The sequence below is a fragment of the Rattus norvegicus genome, chromosome 11 (genome assembly GCF_021556685.1).
Source record: "Rattus norvegicus strain SHRSP/BbbUtx chromosome 11, alternate assembly SHRSP_T2T, whole genome shotgun sequence".
Classification (NCBI taxonomy): domain Eukaryota; kingdom Metazoa; phylum Chordata; class Mammalia; order Rodentia; family Muridae; genus Rattus; species Rattus norvegicus.
This window is the reverse complement of record NC_141544.1, coordinates 88,189,113-88,203,680: the sequence shown is the minus strand read 5'-3', so window position 1 is coordinate 88,203,680 and position 14,568 is coordinate 88,189,113. Positions and strand designations below refer to the sequence as shown.

The 14,568-nt window shown below is 39.3% G+C and overlaps 1 protein-coding gene across 1 annotated transcript; it reads right to left on the bottom strand.

Annotated features, from left to right (window-relative positions):
- Positions 1 to 8,180: 8,180 nt before the first annotated feature.
- Positions 8,181 to 8,480, bottom strand: Rpl10-ps11 (ribosomal protein L10, pseudogene 11). Its single transcript, XM_087577445.1, has one exon. The coding sequence runs from the start codon at positions 8,478 to 8,480 to the stop codon at positions 8,181 to 8,183; it is 300 nt and encodes a 99-aa protein (XP_087433571.1).
- Between the last annotated feature and the right edge of the window lie 6,088 nt (positions 8,481 to 14,568).

Genomic DNA, 14,568 nt, shown 5'->3' with positions numbered 1-14,568 from the left:
GTTATCCAGATATTTTTTCAAAGAACAAGAAAGAACTGCTTGGAGAACTGTTGTTAGCAAAACATAGAGAGAGTTGTCTGGAGATCTCAGGGAACACAGATCAGAGAGAAAGAAAGCATAAAGAGAGAAAGCAGGCTGGAAAGCTGCCTTGAATGAAAGTAGAACATAGGCTGCCAGCTTGGACCCATGATTTGACTTCGAGTGTTTTGTTCCCAGATACCCTTCCTCAGAAGCCTTCTCCAAGCCAGGGCTGGTCTTTGGCCTGCACAGCTCCCCATATCTGTTTTCATCATATTCCCATTGACTGTGGACGGCATTGATGTCTGTGGAACACCTTTCCCAGAACTCTGAGGTGGAGCAGGAGACAATGGCAGCCCGGAGTCAAGCTCGTCTGAGCCCAGGAGTGAACGTACCCTGTCTCCCTCTGTTTGAGCTTGGAAGGTGGAACCAGAACTGAAAACCAAAGCTCTTTTATGAGGTGGAAGACTGCTCGCCCCTTGAGTACCACTTGAGGGTGTTTATAGGGACAGGTGAGGTTCTGACACACAGCCAGCTGACAGCGCCCATGGTTGGATTTAGTGGGGCATGGCATCTCATCCCTAAAACCAAAGTGTCAGGAAGGAAATGTGGATGTACCTGCCCTCACCCCAGCATGCACACTTCCCTCTGTTTGCAAATACAGAACACTGTTGAGTTATCCTTTTTTCAATCCCTCAAAGAAATAATTAGAATTACAAAAGTATTAAAATGCAGATAAATATTCATAAATAATGTAGCTAGCAGTATCTGGCTGAATTTGCAATGTATACAATATTTATTTATATCCCCAAAATGATATCTCAATTAGAAAGAGTGCAAATGGAGTTAAAATGTCTGACCATTGTCCACGAGAAAAATTAAAGAGGAAATTAAAATGTTGAGTGGATGCCTTTTCCCAGCTCTTTTGTCCACTCTGGCTCTCAAGAGTGTCTTTCTCTTCCTTCATAAACTGTTTCCATTTCTATTCTGGAAAAGGAACTAATATACTCAGTAAATCAAGGAATCATGTTTTAATTTCTAGAAGAATATTAAAATCTTTCGATGCAGAGTAAAAGACTATTTAACTTTCAAGTTCATATATTCAGAAAATAAGAGAGCAAAGAAGGTAAAAAGTAAGAAAGAGGTTTAAAGAAAATAAAAGAAGGAAAACAAATTTAAACTGGGGGAACGCATAACTACAGAGATAAAGAAAACCTGGAGTAATTGTAAGGCAGTCTTGTAAACTCACCTGGAAGCCCAAAGGGAGTTAATTATTCTGACAAAAGAAAAGTACTGTTAAAGAGGATACTTTACTAGCTACTTGACATTTTTTAAAATGTAAAGATGTAGAAAAATCATAAAAGATAAGTAGAAAATGATATACAATGTGCATACTGCCTAGAGAAAACCAACCACTGTGAGTCTATCAGACAAGCAGACCTTAGGGGAAGAAGCTTTTTCTTATCTATAAACGCTCACTTTAAAGAATTAAAGAATCCATGTCCCTCACTAACATGACAGTTCCAAACTTGTAATCAAATGGACAGACTCAATTACTCACACTTTCTTAAATTGCATAAAGTAAGCTAGTAACAATCCTGTAAGTAGTCGATTGTATTCTATGTCTTTAAGAACATCTGGACAAATTCTAAAAGACTGATTATAGTGTGTGTTTGTTGACCAAATTGTAATCAATTTATAAATCAATAATTAAGACATTAGAAGAAAAATAGTTTCATATTTTTGAAATTAAATCACAAGCTTCTGAATCATCCATGTGTTAATGAAAAATTGAAAATTAGAATATATATATCAAAAGTGATTTCTGAACTTACAGGATGAAGATAAATTTTTACTCGGAGGGAAACTTGTTCATGAATTCATGCACAAGTGAAAGAGTGAGACTGAAAACATCAATAGGTTAAGTCAATAGGAAAAATTATCTGTCTATCTATCTATCTATCTATCTATCTATCTACTATCTATCTATCTATCTATCTACTATCTATCTATCTACTATCTATCTATCTATCTATCTATCTATCTATCTATCTATCTATCTATCTATCTATCTGTATTTTTGGTTCTGAGTGGCTTTCCCTGTGCTAGATACGATACTCTATCACAGAGCTAAAGGAAGAAGGAGATCAGCAGAACAAGGAAAATGGAGACCAGCTGGGTATGGTGAGAGAGAGGACAGTACCATGATATGTGTTTGACAAACTTGCAAAGAAATTAATCTCTCTCAAAACTAATAAAAAAGGGAAAGAAAACAGCAAATGACGCAGCATAGAAGAAACAACATAGGTCTTGTGGTGTCTGAAGCAGAATGTCCCCCACAGGCTCCTATTTTTCAATGTTTGCTCCCTAGCTTGTCGAACTACATGGGAAGAATTAGGAGGCATGGCCTTGCTGGAGGGGTGTGGCACAGTGTAGGCTTTGAAAAGCCTACACCTTTCCCAGTTAGCTCTCTCTGCCTCACCTTTGTGAATCAAGATGTAAGCTGGCAGGCAACTGCTCCAGCACCACAGCTGCCTGCCAGCTGCCATGTTCCACAACATGATGACCATATACTCTAAACCCCATATAAACTCTGCCACCTATATGTTGCCTGGGCTATAGCATCTTATTACACCAATAGTGACGTAATGGCGATAGATATCAATGGAAGGATACATGATCAAAGGATGGAGAAGGGATCAAAATGAAACAAATTAAAAAATAGTCAAACACTGATTACCAGAAAAAGATGAGAAGAAAGTGAACAACTTTTATTGAATGGCTAGAGGAAGTGCACACAAGTCACAGGGATTTCTACCGTGGTCAGGCTCACACAATGGAACCCAGAAAATACTGAATTTGCTTCTGCAAAGCAAGTTGTTAATCAGAGATCTACTTTTTCCCTGCACGTATTTACTATACCAGGGGAGCAGTCGTGAGACACCTCACAGGATTCTCAGCTGCTGGTAAAACATATTGTATCACTTTCAAATGCCCCCACATCATACACAACATAGTCTCTTCTTTTGATGTTCCATAAATATGAAAAGGCTCCTCAGATCTCTGTTGTTTGTATGAAACTAAAACACTTGCTCTTTTCTCCGCTTACACTATGCAAGAGAGTGTGGTTTATTTGTTCTGACATCATGAATTGCAGCATATGAGAAAGCAATCATTACACACACTCAAACACACACAGGAATGCTCATACACACAGGCACGCGTGCACACACAGATGCACATTTATTTTCACAAAGATCTCAAAGTATAGATGTTAAAGGTGCAGATAAGCGCTTGCTGTACCAGCATGAGAGCCTGAATTGGAACCTCCAGCTAGACTTGGTAGGGCCACCCAGACCCCTACCTCTTAGAGGCAGAAACTAATAGTTGATTGATCCATCTAACTAAATTCAGTATGACCTTGTCAGAAAATACAATGGACATCCATCCACGAAGATATCCAAAGTTGACTTCTACTCTCCACATGTATGCAGGGGCATATAAACCAGTATGTCTGCATGTACACACATGCACATGCACACACACACACACACACACATTTCAAAGTCTAAAATTGCAAATTTAAATATTTTCAGTGTTAACCCCTGCCTTTGCCTTTTGAGCAGAGACAAATTTGATGCTCATATTTTGAGTGTTATATTTCAAGACTATCATCGAGATTTTGAAGCTGAATCAGTGGCAGCCAATAAAAACAGATCAATCTGTGCACTATTACAGATGTTCTTTGCCAGCCACATCCTAAATACATTGTTCCAGTCACTCCACATGACAGTTCCAACCCCTTTCACACGCCAAGCCATTATTTTCTCTCACAAGAACTCAAAAGTCCATCAGTCCAGTCCGTGCTCCATGACACATTCCTGAGCTGTCATTTCCCATGCTGCTTTCTCCTCCCCCTGAGGAAATCATCCTCACCTTTTGAAGCCCTTCCATAAAGTCTTCTCTTAGTCCCATTGGCTGAGAAGAGCCTACACCTTCTCTTTAGCCCCAGCTAATAACAAATGTCCTGCCTTTCTTTTGGCTTGAAACAAGACAGAATATCCAAAACAACAAGGGGACATCAAATTTGCGAAATTTTCTTGGATTGCTATTTGTAAACACATCTTGTAGTTATCTGTATCATTCTACATAGGTGTCTTATGGAAACTTACCATCTATGATTGAATTAAATCACAATGTTTAGAACTGGAACTATGGAACAAGACAGAGAAGCTAATGAAGGAAGGCAGGTATGGGAGCACAGAGAGGCAAAAATCTCAAAAGAACAAAACAGAATGCAAACTGACCACGCTGTGGTTACGAGAACCAAGAGAATTTCTTGGAGTTTGGGCCCAGGGTGAGCCAGAGGGCAGTTCTACTGCCTTTCAGAATTGGAGAAAACCTGAACTTTGGTGGCTAAGGACTTTGAAGTTCAAGCTTTCCTGAAAATTTAGTTTCTATATTTGTAAATAGCAATTATAGTTTTTGACTTTATTACATTTTATGATCATGACCTTTATTATAAATATGGGAAAGAATGCTAAGTAAATTCTAACAGAAAGTACAATTTTGACTCAATGACTAGTAATTTAGGGAGAAATCGGTTTACTATGGGTAAGATATTTTCCTAATAAAGTCCATATAAATAAGTAGAGTTCTAAGAATAAACATTGTGAGAATACAAAGTTAACAAACAAAAACGTCTGTAAAATATTAGTCAGGCACTGTGGTATTGTTTTGTTCCTTGATTTGGACATGAGGAATGGAAGCAAAACTCTTAGTCATACACTGCTGTGAGCTCAGAAGCCTGATCTCAAATCCAGCTCTCGGATTCTGCGCTCCAATCTGGCCCCTGTGTGTGTTTCCAAGAAAGCAGCAAGGGCTGAGATTAACCCAGAAAACTTGTCAGAAAACCACCCTTTGGAAAACTTATTTCTTTCTCTGAAACGCTTTCACTGAAAAGTGGATGATTGGGAGTACTTTCAGAGCTCTACTGAAGAAATGTCATTCCCTTCCTCAGTATCACATTGTCAACACCATGTCAAATCTAATTGAATATACTCAAAGCTCGTTTGCTTCTATCCAATCTAATTGCAATAAGCTTACAGCAAATTAAGTCTGTAAGGAAAGGAGACTTAGCCAGACCCAAAGTATGATTCTCCTGTGACATAAATAAGAAAGCAAGTGTATTCTAAAATTGCACAGTGATCCAGAGGGTTTAGACTGAACAGGGACTTAGGGCCACCAGCATTGCTGAGAACATGCTAAGCTACAGAAGTGCACCCTGGGCACTGCAAGAAAACCTGGCAATTACAGGGGGGGCACAGGAGAACTCTCTACACTCAGTAATCAGTCGTCCAAACAGAACAGAAAGGACCTTCCACCGTGCAGGGGTTCATCTGAACACCATCTGGGCATTGCTTCATTTAACCTTATGCAGTCTGACTATCTCAGCACAGAAGTTCTGAAACATCCCCAAATGTCTAAAGACCATGTAGACAGTAAGCAGCCATTAGTGGCCTGTGTGGGAGTAAATCATTCAGTCACTTTTCGGTTAGGTTTGTTTTTTTCAGCTTCAGTGGCACTCTTCTTTCTAGTTAAGACTAGAAATACTTCAGAAAATACTCATCAACTCATCCATGACAATCAACAACTAGGCTTGTTTTCTTCTGCTGAACCAACCTGCTGCAGACTCTGGAAATTGTTAGGAAGACTTAGGCAATGGTTCTGGGCAGTGTTAGGTTGAAGATCAGGAGCCTACCTTCAGTACCTTCTTGTTATCTTGTAGAATTGTAGATGGGATCACTTTGGGAGAGAGGAGCACAGAGAGAGTTGTACAAAGGGAAATAGGGAAGGAAGAGTAAGCAAGAAAAAAAGAGAAAGGAATAAGGATAAAGGAAGAAAGAAAGAGGAGAAGAAGCATGGTAGAGAGAGAAAGAGATGGGTGAGAGAAAGGAAGAAGATAAGAGAAGTGGGAGGAGGGAGAAGGAAGGTGAGAAAGGGATGGAAAAAAGAGGAAAATTGAGCTAAATGTTATTTTATCAAGAGAATGCTGTGCATTAGCTAAACCACTCCTATTATGAAGATCCTATTATAGATCCTATTATAGATCATAAAAAGGGCATAGCTTCATGACATGAACTTCTAAAGGGTCAGTGTCTTAGGAACCTCATAGTACCAAACACATATCAGCATGAACTTAGGCTATATTGTTTTGTACCAGAGAAAGTGGCCCTGGTTTAAATAAGTGGTTGAAGCCCTGGTTGAAGAGTTATGTGGGCCATAAAATTTCTTGGTTATATTTGTTTCATTTTCCCCTGACATTTCAAATCTGATTTTGGAGTGTAGTCCAGATTCAGGCTGTTTATAGATCTAATCAGATATACTGGCAGAGGATTCCTGCAGGATGCCAGGTCTGAGATGGTGTCTAAACTTAAAATCTCATTGTCGATGTCTAGAATGTTCAAGCTACTGCACTATAAACAGAGTAGTTTATAAACAACATAAACTTAATTTCCATGGTTATAAGGTCTGGAAGGCCAAAGCTAAGTCTCTGGGAGTTTCAGTTTCTATTAATTATTTCTTTCTAGTTCATAAGGGCTGTTTCCTTGCCATAAGCCCACAGGAAAAAGATTACTGTGTAAACTCTTACCCAAAGTCACTAATCCCTTTTGTGAGATCCCCAGATCTATGATCTAATGAGTTTCCAAAGAATCGATCTCCAAATATCACAACTGTAAAGCAGGTTACAACATACAGAATTTGGGTGGACACATTGCGCCTTTAATACCCAGACATAAGTTATGAATACTGCCTAAGACCTGTTTACAAAAGGAAGGCTTTACCAAGCCTCTTGGCCTTCCTTCTTCTGTGTGATACTCCTAATGCACAGAGTTCAACCAAGACAAGCCACTCTGTTGATATAAGCCTATATTTTTCTCTTTATGTGTTTGTTAAAGTAGACATTATGTCTTTAACCTAAAGTATTTTTATTTAATCGAATGTTTTATAGTTAGGAGACTGCTCAGTATGTCACAGAGCTGGTTCTGAGCTCACAGATGACTGGATGATGCTTTACAGCATGTGCTATTCTTACTGCAAGTATGAAGATAGCAGTATACTCCATCTAGATCTACATAGTCCAACCAAAAACCTTAGTGTCCAACAGCAAGGCAGCACATACATATACGTGGTTATGAAAAAGGAAGCCCCAAATATAAAAATAACTGTGTTGAGCAGTTTTCTTCCTTCCTGCATTCTTTGTTCCCCCTATTTCTGTCTTCTCCTCCCCCATTATTTACTTTGTTATTAATTTGACCAAATAGCAGTATGTCACTTGTACAGAGACTGAAGTAAACACTACATATTAATTTTATAGGAGTGGGGCAGAGATACACACAAATTCATACAGGTAAATGTAATCTTACTTTGATACTTTTTCTTCTAAAGAGAAGTCCGTGATATTCTGATAACCCGTAATAAATAGAGACTGTAGTGTCTGGAAAAAAATGACCCCCATAGGCTCATTAGAAGGCATGGCCTTCTTGGAGTAGGTGTGGTCTTGTTGAAAGAAGTATGTCACTGGACGTGGGAGATGCGGTGTGAAATGTTCAAGTTAGGCCCAGTGTCACTCTCTCCTTGCTTCCTGCTGATCCAGATATAGAAATCTCAGCTACCTCGCTAACACCATGTCTGCCCATGCACCACCATGTTTCTCGTCATGACAATAATCGACTAAACCTCTGAAGCCAATCCCAACTAAATGTTTTCCTTTATAAGATTGCTGTTATCATAGTGTCTCTTTACAGGAATGGAAGCCCTAATTAAGACAGAGACTTTCTTCAGGAAGTAAGAAATCTGAAGGAAATTAAATTAATAATAACAGGAGAAGTTTGTAAACACAGAAAAGTAAGGGACAAGAAGCTATTAACAAGTGATTGTGAGGCATCCAAGAAACTAAAAGAGCCAATGTATCAAGAGTACCGCATGGTCACGCGGGATTGAAAAGATGTTTCCATTAGACCGTGCAGGATGTAGACCGTGCAGGTGAATATTGACATACTTATTTTCTTTTTAAAAGAAAGACCAAGGTATCAATATTTTTGCAGACCTGATGTGACATTTGTTGTTGAACATGATTCGGTAGGATATAGGAGAGCACTTCAGGAATGCAGGGCTCTCCACCTGTCCAGAGGACCACAGTTGGTGATATATTTGACACTACAGTAATCAGGAATGATCCACTTCTTAGCAACTGTGTCAAGTTCATCTGTATTAAACTCGGTTAAGCCCCATTTCCTTGAGATGTGGATCTTCTGGCTGCCAGAGTACTTGAACTTGGCTTTGCACAGAGCCTCAATCACTTGTCCCTTATTCTGCAGCTTGGCTCGGATGGACATGATGACCTGGCCAATGGGAACCCTGGCCACTGTGCCCTGAGGCTTCCCAAAGGCACCACTCATAACTCTCTGGAGCCTTCTCAGCCACAGCACACGGATGATATCTTGTTGATACGGATGACGTCAAAAGGATGGAGTATCACCCGGATGTGAAAGCCAAGATGATGATACTTAACCAAATTTCTATTTTGAAAAGCAAAAGTTTGCAATATACAGGGAATAAGTTGTCAGTTACAACTTAGAATACAGAGAAGCTCCAGAGTACATAATTCAGAAAATTAAAGTTGACTGAATGAAGTGCTTGTCAAGGCGATAGAGTCGCTCCATGGTGAAATGGCAGCAATGAGATGAACTAAAGTTAGCAAGAGCTGGAGTCAGAGAGGCAGAGGCCCAGGTCAAAGGGCGAAGGTGATAAACCGTCAGAGTGAAGAATGTCTATACAGAAACTAAAGCATGGATGTAGGCGAAGCGACACAGAGCTAGAACCAGGGTCAGGAGAGAAGATGCAGATATCTGATTTCTCACTTCATGGCAGCTTCTGACCCCAGTCTCCATCACTCACTGGCAGAGCCAGCAGGAAGACAGTGAGGCACATCCTAGTGTCGTTGCCTAACTATGAAACTCTCCCACAGATTCATTCGCTAAAATCTCACTGACCAGAGAGTGCGTACCGCTATTTTTTTATGGGTTTGGAAACATTAGAAGGTGGAGCCTAACTGGAGGAAATAAGTCAGTGGACATGGATTCCTTTCTCCAGACTAACCTATTTTCAGTGCCTTTTGCTGTTTCCTTCTTTACTGTGTGTTTAACATAAGTAAAAAAAAAAACAACAGCCAAACAAACAAACAAACAAAAAACTCCCTTGCCTGATGGTCTCAGGGATATATTATTCTGTATGTAGAAAGAAGTGATATGGACTAAACCTTCAGAATCCAAGAGCTAAAAACTGATCTTTTTGTAAATTATTTATGTTGTTTTCTGAAGCATTGTGTAGCAGCATAAAAAAAAACTTAACACACGATTATCATAATCTGTGGGGTCAATCTTGCCATAAGATAAATAACATACAGATATAGCGAGGGACCAATTGGGGGACTACTGCTCAGAGTGACAGGAATGTGCATATTTAGATGTAATTGACATAATCCAGTGACTTAGACAAAGGCAGTATGTGAGAACTCCTGGAGATACACTTAGGGGAAAAGCATCATGGGGTCTTGATGACAGATTAGATTTCAGAAATAAGGGAAATGTAAGTATTTAGGGTAGTGGCAATGTCAGCTATTTTTGTGCTTCCTAAAGAGCTCTGCTGTTCAGAATAATTTCTGAGTGTTTAACCAAATTGTTCCTTCAACTTCCAGTGAACATGAAAGGCTGGCCGGCAATTAGCTGGATGTTACATATCAGCGAAAGAGGAAGTCTAGCTGCTAGCTGCTACCATGGCAACATTGCTCACTCTTACCAGCTAGCTAGTGCTGAAAATTACCTAACCAAGAAACAGGATTTGGAGGATAATGGGTTCCTGGATATCTCATTGGAATAAAAAGTAAAATTGTTCTGCTTGTTACACAAATCAACTCACCAGAAAAATGGGAAAGATAGGATGTCAGGTAGGTATGGCAACAAATAGGTATGTGAGAGAGATAGACATAGATAGATAGATAGATAGATAGATAGATAGATAGATAGATAGATAGATAGATAGAAAGTGTGAGTGTATTTGAAAATTTCTGGAAAGGGTCAACTAAATATCCTGTCAAATATTTTACATGTGGCACATCAGAACAAAAGTCAAAGTTACACCTAGTACACAGATCTACAGCACAGCTATTTAGGAGATTGAGGAAGGGGGATTACTAATTTAAGGCTTTCCTAAGATATGGAGAAGTTCAAGAATAGGTTTAATGACTTAGCAATTCTCTCACAAATTTCCTGAAATAATGAGTCTGTATACTGGTGATAGAGCTTGCCTAGAATAGGGATGAGGTCTTGGGCACAAATTCTAGTACAGGGGGAGAGAGAGAGAGAGAGAGAGAGAGAGAGAGAGAGAGAGAGAGAGAGAGAGAGAGAGAGAGAGAGTTAATTATTCTCTTTATCTGACTTCAACAACTTTTGGCAAGAAATTTTCAATAAAGCATGGATATCATGACACAATATGAACAGACAGCTGGTGCTTCATAAATGCATAAATGTGAGTAGAAGATATGTAAAGCAAATTTTGTTAATATCCTATGTACTGATACAGGACCTCCCTGACTGAACAAGGAAAGCTAGTTATGCACAAGCCATATGCATTGTTTGGACTAGTTTCTACACTGGTTGTAATAAGATTCAGATCGCATTTCAAAACATTACATGATCCTCTCATTTTTAACTTTAGTTTCACAGTTTATTGGCTCTGGTAACACCGAATTGCAGAGTCGCCATCCTGGTATGTACTGATAAAACACACACATACACACACACACACACACACACACACACACACACATTAAAAATACACCTTATATTCATGGGAAAAATTTATTGTGCCCATCTGTACCTTTACAAACACATGTGTGTAAGAAAAGTTTGAACAGATTATGTAATGTGGATATTACCTTAATGAACTGGGGCAAAACAAAGACTTACTAGTTATTTACATAAAAATATCATACATATAACACAATCTCTAGAGACCAATAAAATATTTCTAGAGATACATGTTACACTAGAATCAGAAAAACTGTCTGAAAGTCTATAAGGAACTTAAAAGATGCTAGTATACAATCCTCCGAATTTTCAGTGTCAGAGGACTAAAGAGCCAGAAAGAAAAATCTCTTGAAAGTAAACCTGTGAATAGCTGATTTCATGGAGAAGTAATTAATAAGCATGATTGCTATGTATACACAAACAGAAGGTGTGTGTGTGTGTGTGTGTGTGTGTGTGTGTGTGTGTGTGTGTGTGTTCCACATATGTCTGGGTGTCCAGAAAGGCCAGAAGACATGAGCCACCTGACAAAGGTACTGGGAACCAAAATCAGGTCCTCTGGAAGAAGAGCAAGCGCTCTGAATGACTGACCTAACTCTCTAGATCCCTGCAATTTGATTTATGTAAGTTTGCCAAAACAGTTTAACCTAGGTGTCTTAGTCAGCGTTTGTATTCCTTCACAGACATCATGACCAAGAAGCAAGTTGGAGAGGAAGGGGTTTATTCAGCTTACATTTCCACATTGCTGTTCATCAGCAAAAGAAGTCATGACTGGAACTCATGCAGGTCAGGAAACAGGAGCTGATGCAGAGGCCATGGAGGGATGCTGCTTACTGGTTTGCTTGCCCTGGTTTGGTCAGCTTGCTTTGTTATAGAACCCAAGGCTACCACCCCATGAATGGCACCACCCACAATGGGCCCTCCTACCCTTGATCACTAATTGAGAAAATGCCTTACAGCTGTGTCTCATGGAGGCATTTCCTCAAGGGAGTCTCCTTTCTCTGTGATAACTCCAGCTTGTGTCAAGTTGACATACAAAATCAGCCAGTACACTAGGAGAAAGCCAAGATAGATCATGGTCAATCTGAAAGAAATTAAATGTATAATATATGTAATATACTATAATATATAATGTAATATATATTATAAGGGAATATTTAAGTAAGATATACTTCAGCCATTTAGTGAACTATTTCTTAAGAAGTGTTCTATAGGGGTTGGGGATTTAGCTCAGTGGTAGAGTGCTTGCCTAGCAAGCACAAGGCCCTGGATTCGGTCCCCAGCTCCGAAAAAAAGAAAAAGAAAAAAAAAAAAAAGAACTGTTCTATAACAATGTTGAGGGAGGAAATGGTATTAGTATAACCATTTTGTTTGAGGAAATGGAGCACACAAATGGAAATTCTAGTTACTGCGGTGGAAGGAAGCATTACTGTGCAGGGACAGTCCCTGGGCACATGACATCAGTCCATGTGTTCTTTGTTTTACTTTTCTACATCGTTTCATGAAAGGAAAATTTCTATCTCTTTGTAACTTGGAAGAGAAAATTTACCATCCCTTTATTTCTCTCATGAAGTCCTACTTCATTTTTGACTCTGAGGGAAGAAGCCTTTTCTCTTTTTCTAGGCCGTCCAAAGAGTCTGGATGTATGGAACATCTTTTAAAAATCAGCCCTGTGGTGGGCCCTGCCCCTTCCACAGAGAATGGGTTATTCTTTGTTGCTAAAGATATTCTTGTCATGTTTCCAACCTCTCTCCGCAATCAGAGAATTGGGATCTTGTTTCTATCAGAGAATTGGGATTATTATTCAATTTGTTCAGATCTGGGTGGAGTGTGGATAAGATTATCATCTAGGGCCTAACAGAAGAACAAAAGCACAGAAGTAACTCAAATACTTCTGTGGCAAATGGGCAAATAAAAAGGGGATGAAGTGGATAGAATTTTATTTACCCAAAACCAAGCATGTGGTTATGACACTGGGCAGAGTGTGGGTAGGTTCTGAAGTCAGTAAGCTGAATGAAAGAAGATACATGTACATACCACCGCTTCTGTGATTCTGGGTTTGTTGTTCAAAATTGGAAAACCCATAGGAAAACAAGTATGGTAGAAGCTGTCAGGTACTGTGGAAGGGAGTCAAGAACTGGGTGTGGAGAATGACCCAACTCCATGCTGTCTGTAAGAAACTCACATTAAGAGTAAGTATTTTGTTGAGGATAGGAGGAAGGGAAATACAAGTCATGGAGATGAAGCTGATGTCACTCCATTTTGCTTCTAAAACTTGGCATAGCAAAAAGGACAAAGTCTCATAATATCTCATGGCCACAAACACAAACATCATTACCCTTAACAAAGTATTGCTAAATCAAAACCAGCAATATTTAAAATAGTTATATGATGCAATCAATTCATATTTTTTTCACTTGCACAAAGATTATATCAACTAATGAAGTAAAGGTGGAGCTGGCTAGTTTTATAATAACTTGATTGACACATGCTGTAGTCATCTGAGGGGAAGGAATCTCAAGAGAGAAAATGCCTCCATGGGACCGGGTATGGTCAAGCCTGTAGGGCACTTTCCTAATTACTGAAGTGGGAGGTGCAGATCATTGTGGATAGTGCCATCCTGGGCTGGTGGTCTTGGGTGCTATCAGAAAAAAGACAGAGCGATCTGTGGGAAAGCAAGGCAGTAAGCAGCACTGGGACGTGAGCTCTGCATTAGCTCCTGCCTCCAGGTTCCTGCCATGCTTGACTTCCTACCCTGACTTTCCTCAATGGTGACGGAGTATTACCCGAAAGTGTGCGCAGATCAAACTCTTTCCTCAACAAATTGCTTTTGGTCATGGTATTTAGTCACAGCAGTAGGAACCCTAATACAAAGGCATTTGACAAAAGTTAGTCCTTGCCTGTAATTTGAAAATATTGTAGGAAATCTTGCTAAACTGACCAGGTGTATATCTCAGGGATAGACTCCTTGCCTACTATGTGTGAGATGCTGAATTCAACACCCAATACACACACGCACACATACAAATAATTAATAATGAGTAAATACAAAGCTATTGTAACATTATACTTTATAATTGAATACTTTCTTTTTAAAATTCAGGAAGGTGGGAGTTTCTGATATGTAATATACTGCTAGAATTTTACTCAATGCAAGAGTTAGAAGTGGGGAAAGATACAGGAAATGTTACTTTCCCCTTTTCATGTGGCTTCTTGTCTCTGCAGAACACATATCTGTAAAAGTTTCTCCAAACTCACAAGTGAACTCAGTGAAATTATAGTCTATAAAGTAACTAAACAGAAATATAATTCTGTGGTGGAATAAACCTGTGAACACAAACACACATCACACAATAACTACACCTTGTTTGGCCTCAGTGTAAGAGAATATGACTCGTCCTGCAGTGACTTGATGTGTCAGGTAGGTGATACCCAAGGAGGCTTCTCTGTCTCAGAGGAGAATGGGAAATGGGGGAGGAGCTGTATGAGGGAGGAATAGGATGGGGTTACAATTGGGATACAAAATGAATAGATAAACAAATTAATGGAGAAAACAATAAAATACTTAGATATTGTGGGGGTTACTGTTAATCTGAACAGGAACTAGGTGCACCTAGGAAATAAGCTTATGTCAGTCCTGTGGGGATCAGTGTGATTACTTTAATTGTTGTGGAAAGACTCA